The sequence below is a fragment of the Triticum dicoccoides genome, chromosome 1A, assembly GCF_002162155.2.
Source record: "Triticum dicoccoides isolate Atlit2015 ecotype Zavitan chromosome 1A, WEW_v2.0, whole genome shotgun sequence".
Lineage (NCBI taxonomy): Eukaryota > Viridiplantae > Streptophyta > Magnoliopsida > Poales > Poaceae > Triticum > Triticum dicoccoides.
This window is the reverse complement of record NC_041380.1, coordinates 497,166,100-497,175,196: the sequence shown is the minus strand read 5'-3', so window position 1 is coordinate 497,175,196 and position 9,097 is coordinate 497,166,100. Positions and strand designations below refer to the sequence as shown.

Genomic DNA, 9,097 nt, shown 5'->3' with positions numbered 1-9,097 from the left:
TGCAAAATTGTTTGATCACAGTGATATACACAACTAATCAGGCACGAGCGAACTGTGTTTTCGATTGAGATAAGGCGGAGCGAGGCGAGGCGTTTGACGTACCGATGCACTCGCCGAACATGGAGCGGGGGAGGAGATCATTCTGGGAGTTAGTGTCGAAGAACCCGGCGGCGCTGGTCCATCCTTTGGAGGCGTCTGTCTCGCTGATGAACTTGAGACCCTCGAGCGCCTGCGCGGGGGCGGACGACATGGACCTGTCGAGGCGGCTCGGGCCGCCCCCGCGCGGCGCAGGCACGGGCTCGGTGAACCGCGCGGTCTTCTGCGCCGCGGAACGACTCCCCGGAGGCACGGCTCTCTCGTGCTCGCCCCCGCTGGCCTCCACGATCTCCCCCACTCCGGCGTCGTCAGCGCCCACCCGGCTAGGCATGTCCGGCCGCCGGTTCTAGCTCGTCCCCAGGAAGTCAGCCAGCGGAGGGAAGCACGCACCCTGCCTCCAAGAAACCGCAGCTAATGCGGAGGCAGAACTCAGCCAGCGCACGCGCGCCGGAAATTCGCCGCCGGAGGTTTGGTTTCCGCTCGGGCGGCAGCAGCAGCCGAAGCAGTAGTTGGAAGAGGGATCGGATGCGTGTGATGAGACCCGAAGGGGCGGGTGGGAGATGGCTATTTATAGGGGACGGGTGCTTGATCTGCTAGCCATAGCCATGGTGCAGCTTAGTGGTACGGTGTGAACTGTAGGTTGGAACTGAATGTTGACTGTCATTGTGGTTGTTGCTTGTTGCTTCATGATTAGAGCGGAATGTTCCGACTGGCTTGAATAAAGTACATGATCCAAGTGGAATAATTCGTGTTTTTATATCCACAAAGTTGGGTCATTTATTTTGAAACGGAGGGAGTATGTATTTTATATCCACACCAATGAGTTATGTTGAAACCGTAGCTCGAGGAATTGCTCCATCCCCACTTCATCGCCGCCTACCCATTTTTGCTCACTGCATCAAGTTGTTGGTACCATATTCTGGGAAAACCGGCAAGTAAAATAATACCGTATCTAAATAAGGATTATTTAAAAAAAAGAAAGTTCTTTATTTCAGGAAATTGTGTAAAAATCTAGTAATACGCATTCTAATTCTAGACGTTATTTTATGGGACGGAGGACTAGAAACTATTTGTAACACAGCATGCCTGTTAAAACATGCAGCATAAAAGGGAAAGCCAAAAGAGCAAGCCCTAACAACTACTTGAAGGTAGGATATATAGCAAACTATCCTATTAACATCTAAGCAGGTTCTTGGTACCGCCGGCATCTCCTCCAGTCTCAGCCCAAAGGACAGTGGCAAATGGAAGAAACCCAGCCGATGACAAAATCCACCTAAAGTGCACTACCTTAGGATTCTGCCATTTAGATGACAAGTGTCCCAGACTCTCAGGGCGTTGACTCGTATGATTTTCTGCTATGACAGTTGCAACCTACCTGCACAAACATGCTTTCTGTCGTGCATTATTCTAACCAGAGAAACTATATCTTTTGATTAAGCAATATGACATTTCTGTACAACCATTTAAGAGTCTTCCGATAACATTATCTGCTAATACACATAGCATTTCTCTAAATCTTTGATCTTTTCCTGTATCTGTATGTCCCTCAAGCTAACTAGAATTGGTTGTTTAGTGATTACACAATGCTACTAGTACAATTCAAAGCTCTGTGCCTACCTATGTCCCCCCTTTTCTTTTGTTACGACAACATGTCTTAAACTCTTGATATACAACAACTTAAGAACATTTTGACATGCCGCACCTGCTTTGTAGCACTTCCCGGTTACATAAAGCCAGAGAGGACAATTGAGAGTTTCTGAAAGATTTTGTTGTTTATAGATGACAGCTAGCAGCTACTATACTTGAAGACTTTGAGTGTTATGCGAAGTCTTCCTATTCAATTTATAACGTTGGTTAAGACCTCATCCTATATTGGACTTGGGTAGTACCAACTGCAGGCCGGTTAAGCTATCATATTATTTCAATCCGCAACACAACAACCATCAATTCGATGCGTGGAAGTGTACTGCTTCGCAAGTTTGTTGAGCATCGGCATCAAGAGCGGTCGAGTCAACTGCACTTCTGTCAAAACAAGCATCTTTTATGATCTTATCTGATAAGTAACTAAGCTATTTTAATCCATCATCATGCCTGTTCATACGGCTGCAAGATTTGAATACCGGACATCGTGTTCCCCGCGGGAAACTGCACCTTGCTATCTCGAGATTAAATTTTTAGTTGATGACGCCATTTGATCAGTCTTGTTCCTTTAGTCCTTGCTGTGAAACAAGTCTTGTTGCGTCTTAGAAAATCATGTTCATTAGGAGGAGGAAGCTACGTGATGCTTTCAAAAATGAGCTCTTTTACGGTACCCTGGTACTCCCTAACGGTCATGTGGAGTACCAACTAAATCCATCCGTTGATATTAAAGGGTATTACGGACCTTTTACAATTTACGATGGTGTTTCGTTTAACCTAAGCCTTCTCAATTTCTGAATCTGGTATGCTCCACAACGATGCAATCAGCCGCCGCCCGCTTTGTTCTGAATCGGCTATCACCGTTACAAAGAACTGGCCGGCGCCGCTGCAATTGAATCGACCGCCGTTGCTTGTTACTGATTACTAATTTCCCCTTTTCAATCACAAGGGTGTTGAGACGATAGAATCAAGAGTATTGATCGCAGCTGACATAGCTGACGTGATTAAGAAATCCTTATGTTGGATTGTTCTTGGCTGCATGATCTGGTGTTAACGAAGCAAAGAAAAGGGATTAATCAAGTCGAATGATGCTATTTCCATAATCAGGTCGCTCCAGATCTGCCTGATAATGGATGTTTCATAACTCTCTCCCACGCTACTAACTTGCCACAATTATCGGATCAGTGCATGCATGCAAGATAGATCAGATTACGGGAATAGTATATCATAGTCATTAATTGTTTTCCAAAAATATCATAAATCCGGATCCTGAGTTTGGCTCTCCTAAATGGCGAATCTACCCTTCAAATAAGGTACTCCCTGATTTTCGGTTACAGTACTCCTTAATGCTTACAATAGAGTACCCTTCAAGTATATACGTTGGATCTGAGAGAATGGATGGACCATATTAAACTAAGGGTACTGTAAAAGAGCTCTTCAGAAATAAAAGAAAGGTGGTACGCGGTTTACATGCTCCAGGGGGCATGCAAATCTCATTGCCATTTGAGGGGTGTTATAGCTGAGTTGATTAGTCCGAATTTGGTGGTGCCTCATGTCTGGTTCGATCTTATTGACACAGAAGGAGATTTGTGTGCATATGATTTGCAAAATTCCATATATTAAAAAGGGCTCTTTTATTGTTTGGATAGCGGTGATTAGCGTTAGGATTATAGAAAACGAGTTTTTAGCTGATTTTTAGGAAACCCCGTTTTACGTTACGTTTTGTAAATAACGAGTTTATAGAAAGTTACGTTTGGATAGGAAAACAGAAAAACTGGTCGGTCATGTACCTTGTTTGGATACCCTCCTTTTCTCCTCCCGTGACTCACTCTCACTTTCCCCAAATCAGCCACAATGGCGTCTTCCAAGTCTGTCGTCCTGCTGGTCCCCTCCGATTCCTCCTCCGCTCGCTGACACCGGTACTCCCCTGCTCTCGGCCGTGGATGAATCCGCGCAAGGACGCCGGCTAGTGCGCGCCTCCGGCCACGCCGGTTGCTGCTGGATTCCCCGACGCCGCTGCCCGCCTCCCCTCCCCTGGACGGCTAGGTCGCTAAGGCCTACTGTGCTTCGTCGGCCGTCAGCCAGCTCTATCCGTCGAGCAGTGCTGCTTCAGCTCAACGCACATGCCTGCCTCCCTAGAATGCCGGCGGTGCAGGCTGCACTATAACCAGCCCGTTTTACCACTAGATCTGTGGGGCGCCGGCGGCAGCAGGCAGCTGTAGCCCCCGCTCCCTGACCAGCATGACCATGAGTAACAGCGGATGCAGAGGACAAGCTCGAGGATGGCGATTCAGAGGAGCAGGTATGTTTGATTTTTCTTTTTGCAAACTCTGTAGTTAACATGGTCTACCATGCACTTGCAGAGAGGAGCTATAATTATCTTTCTTTCATGGTCTGTATCATGCACTTGCCGACAGAAAAATACTTCATAAGTAACAGGCCTTAACAATTAGCTACATATACTGGAATTTATATAATGGAACTTTGGAGGAGAGTGCTACTGTAGAAAGCAAAGTTAGAACTGGCAAGGTTCATGGTCTTTCCAAAAACAAGAAGTTTCAGGTGCGTTTGTAGCACTGAAAGCTGTCAAGCTTTGCACTTGGTACATTGTAGAATCTGGTGCGTAGGTAGAATCTGGTGCGTTTGTAGCACTGAAAGCTGTCAAGCTTTACATAAGAACACACCCATTTGAATGAAGTAGTTTATTTGTTGCTTCATTTGCTGAATAGATTGGTGAAAAATAACATTTCATCATGTAGCCGTAGATAGAGAGAGGGAGAGAGAGAGTTCATAAGCCTATAAAAGAATGGGGAGTTCATGAACATATAAAGAAATTTAAAGTTCTAACAATAATTATTCAAATACATCTCTAATTAAAGATGGAAATCAAATATTACGGCGTTTAATCATCTTGTTGTTGTCAGTTCACACGTCGTTGATGATTAGTCCACAATTGTTGAGCGATGCTAGCACGAACTCTCTCACCAGCAACTCGATCATCTTCTCTTGCTTGCCCACGAACTTGTTGATCACCATGGTCAACATTTTCTTGTGTTTCCCCATGCTCATAAAGCTCAAACAACTCATCAGGCTCATTAACCTTCCTTATGAAGTTGTGGATGATGCAACAAGCCATAACAATTTTAACTTGGGTTCTATATGGATAAGGAATTCCTCCTTTCCTACTTAGAATTGGAAAACGAGCTTTCAGAACACCAAAGGTTCGTTCCACAACGTTCCGCAGCTGTGCATGCACATGGTTGAACAAATCCTTCTCACCAGTATATCTCCGATTACATCCACGAAAAGAAGCAATATGATAGCGATCTCCGCGATATGGGGCAATAAATTTTGGAGTATTTGCATAGCCTGAATCAACAAGATAAAATTTGCCTGCACATGAGGTTTCATAGCACAGTCAGAATTTTTATTTATATTATAGATACACAAATAATTAATATATTTATAATTTTACCTTCAGGAACAACCAAACCCCCACTAGTAACAGCCCATCTTAGAACAGCTTGATCCGATGCAGAACCCTCCCATCCAGCAGCGACATAAGAGAATGTCATGTCAAATGACACTGCTGCCATTACATTTTGAGACGGATAACCATGCCTATTTCTGTAAGGAGTTTGCTTATCAAGCCTGATTTTCGCCTCAATGTGTGTCCCGTCAATTGCTCCTAGGCAGTTCTGGTGGGATTTTTTTAGTCAAATAAGGATGTTCACATGTTGTGGACATTGTACTTATGAAAATCATATGTAAAAGGAGTATATTCTTCAAATAGAAATTATACCTTGAAATATGGGTAGAACCTTGCATCACCCAATATTTTGGATGGGACTTGATTGCTTGGATCTGTTATGCAAACATCACGCAAACCATTTATGGCGTCTAAAACTTTGTTGAAGTGTCGGCTGATTGGTTCGCCAGAATGCTGATATCTATCTTGCATGACACGGTTTCTAACATTGTGGCCAATTGTATGTAAAAACATGAGTAGTTGTTCATCCACTGTCATTCGATTTGTATCCTTAAGTAACTTTCTCTCGCACAAAGCATCCCGCAACAAGAAGAATGTGTGCTTCTCAAGACGAATTAGTTCATAAAATCTAACTGGATGTCCCTCTAACAGCTCTATTGTTTTCTGAGCACCAGTTAATATAGAGGTGTTACGAGTTGTTTTGAATAACCTTGTAAACAACACATCACGAAACAAGGACACTGCAGAAATGTTGTTAATAAGCACTTGCTCAGAGTCAGAAAGTTCATCATTTGGCACATCCAAGCTGTTCATAGTTCCCTGCACAATATACACTATTGATATCATCTCAGGATATTTGTTAAATATATCAGTGCTAATGAACAATATAAAATTGAAAAAGAATGTTCATTATTTCACACAAGCTGATAAAACATAATGGAAATTGTTTTCTGAATCTACGACAACGACTGAAATAAAATACTATGGTCAATGGTGTATTACAAAAATTCTAAGGATCAAGAATCCAAAGCTTCCGCGTCTCATCATCCATCTCAATGAATATGGCCCGTTTATCACCATCTGTAAATGCCTTGACCGCTTGTGGTTTCTCTTTGGGATCTAGATTACTCATACTATTTAATATTGCCATACATGATTTAACCAAGTAAGCTTCATTTTGTTGTGCTACTGTTTTCTTCGCTTCAGCAATGCTAAGTGATGCATCTGCAAGGCGGTCAATTGCTGATATGGCATCGTCGGCTGTCCGTTTTTGCCCTCTTCCAGTTTCTTTTGATACACTTCCAGTGGACTTCTTTTTTTCTTGCTCAATGGTAGTTGACTTCTTCATGAAGACACCAGGGGAAGTATTGTTTTCATCAGAATCAATCTCATGAACTTCAACATCCATATTGAGATCAATCTGTGAAGATTTGCTTGTACATGCAGCATCTTTTCCTTTGCTAGATACGGCACCAGCTCCAGATGCTGTTGAAGTAGCACATATGGCTTGAAGATCTACCCAACTAGGCCACACCTTATCTCGATATTCCTGTAGTGACTTATCCTTCTGCAAGTTGTTTAGTTTTTGGTTAATACTATGATATGAGAACTTCATATGGATTCTACTCGCAAATCCTTACCTTAATTAGTTCTTCCCAAATTTCTTCTGAAGCTTTTATCATTTTATCATCATCGTCCCAACCAAATCCCGTGAGTTTTAGAAGTCTGTCCATGGTACTGTAGCAACTCCTGTAGTAATTATGACGATTTTTCAGTTGTTGTAATTCAAGTTTCTCTACCCTTGAATCGTTGAATTGTCCTAAGATATCACGCCATGCTTTCTTTGTGTAACATGTTCCTTCTTTCCCTCCCTGTAGACTTTGATCTTTCAATATATTGAGTAGTATTTTGTCCTCTGAAGATTTCCATACATGGCGCTTAGCTTTATCTGTGTTTTCCTTCCTAATTATTTTGTCCTTCTCATCATCCATATTTTTCTACAGGGAGATACAAGAAGAAATAATGCAAGATGAGTCATTTTGTTCATTACGATAAATCTACGAAGTGGAAGAAAATGAGCATGCCACTAATATTTCGATCTTTTGAGGGGTAATCCTGTGGTCGTTGTACACAAATGGGAGTCTAGGAGTGAACTAATCTTTTGTTCAAAGTGTGACTGGACACTTCAATTTTTGTCGCATGTTCGCCTAATGGGATGTTCCCTGACCAGTTACTTTGCTGGGTTGCAGCCAAGATCTCAAGCATGAAGTTCATTTACTATAAAGCTGGGCTAGGTTTCCCCACTTATTGCCGCAACTTCACATTGGACATCACAAGGTACTCTGATCTTCATTTGCTTACTTCATAGCTCTTACCATACACTATATAATATGGATAGATATGATTGATAGTTATGCAAAATTATCCTTATACTATGATTTAAACTGTATCCTTCTCATGAAAAACTAACTACTGCACTTGGATATATATACTGATTGACAATATTATTGTGGTTCGGTGTTGGATTATTTTAATATATATGTAGAGCACCCTGATTCTCGTATGTACCATAAATTCATATTTAGGAATTACCAGGTTATTGGATCTTGTATAATCTAGGAATTGCCTAAATAAAATTATCAGGGGTTGTATGGAAAATAGGGTTCGCTGCCAATAGAATTAATTCAATGAACAGTAGCATGAACGTATTTACAAAAACAATTCGTACTGCAGAATTTTATAACTCTAGATGGTTTATCTTACCGTGTAGGATGGGTGAAGCCACGAATCCTGATTGAAGACCGGAAGATGATGATGATAACAAGAGCTCGATGGAGGTGTGCAGTCCTATTGAAGATGGCCAAGTTCAGATCCAAAGGCGATGTATTCCATCCAGTGCCTGTGGCCGGGGATCGCATCCAGCCTGTGCGATCTGTGTGGAGAACGCACCCTGCGGCCAACAAAATCCTGTTATATAGGCAATGGAAAAAGGCGGGAGGTGAGTCGCAGAAAGAAAAATTGGCGCCAATGTGGTTGTTCAGGAAAGGGTGGAGGCGGAGATGGACAGTTGCGATCTGTATTTGTTAATCGGGTTTGTGGAAAAACGACTAATACTCGTTTTCCCACAAACCTGGAATTCTGGGCCTTTGTGAAACGAGTTTCCTATATGCATGGGTTAGTTGGAGGAGCCAAACAAGATTTTTACGGTTAGGCTGTTTTTCTGGCTTATGGAGATCCCGATCTGTATGTTCCCCTTATCCAAACAACGCAGAGCATCTTCAACAGACGCCCAATATTAGCGTAGTGCCTAAAAATTCGCAAGTTTAGCACGGAGTTGAAAACAGCGCTTCAGCGGACGCTGCATAATAGAGCACGCTTCTAAAAGTGTTCAGAGCGCCGGACGAAACTGGATCGCAAGCCGTATATTTAGCGCGTGAGCTCCAGCGTGCTGAACTTCTCATGCACGTGAAAAAAAGTGCCTCGTGCACCCGCACCTGCCGTTGGCCTCCTCGCATGCGCGCGCCAGTCGGCCACGGGCAGGGCAGACCGCGGCCACGGCCAAGGCGGCGACGGGGCGGGACAAGCCCAGGCGCGGGCGCAGCCACGACGGCGGCGGGGCGGGACGAGCCCGGGCGCGGCCACGACGGCGGCGGGGCGGGGCGGGGTGCGGGCGCAGCCACGGCCAAGGCGGCGGCGGGGCGGGACGAGCCCAGGTGCGGGCGCGGCCACGACGGCGTCAGGGCGGGGCGCGGGCGCGGCCGCGGGCACGGCGGTGGCGAGGTGGGGTGGGCCGCGGCCACGACCACGGGCGGAAGGGCGCGGGCGCAGCCACGACAGGGCGGAGCGGTGCGCGGGCGCGGGCACGATGGCGGC

The 9,097-nt window shown here is 44.5% G+C and overlaps 1 protein-coding gene and 1 long non-coding RNA gene across 4 annotated transcripts in view; one reads left to right on the top strand and one right to left on the bottom strand.

The window, feature by feature from the left end:
- LOC119353995 (respiratory burst oxidase homolog protein B-like) overlaps positions 1-427 on the bottom strand; it is a 26,504-nt gene extending 26,077 nt beyond the window's left edge. The window contains exon 1 of the mRNA XM_037620705.1: positions 92-427. Coding sequence (XP_037476602.1) covers positions 92-427 — 336 coding nt within the window. The remainder of the gene's footprint in view (positions 1-91) is intronic.
- Positions 428-3,564: 3,137 nt separating this feature from the next.
- On the top strand, positions 3,565-8,402 carry LOC119282550. 3 transcript variants are annotated; one of them, XR_005138779.1, is made up of 4 exons: positions 3,565-4,036; positions 7,228-7,333; positions 7,474-7,561; positions 7,995-8,402. It is a non-coding gene; the product is annotated as an uncharacterized LOC119282550 (long non-coding RNA). The 3 variants fall into 3 exon arrangements; XR_005138785.1 differs by adding an exon at positions 6,431-6,775 and having other exon boundaries at positions 7,228-7,561; XR_005138773.1 differs by having other exon boundaries at positions 7,228-7,561.
- Positions 8,403-9,097: the final 695 nt, after the last annotated feature.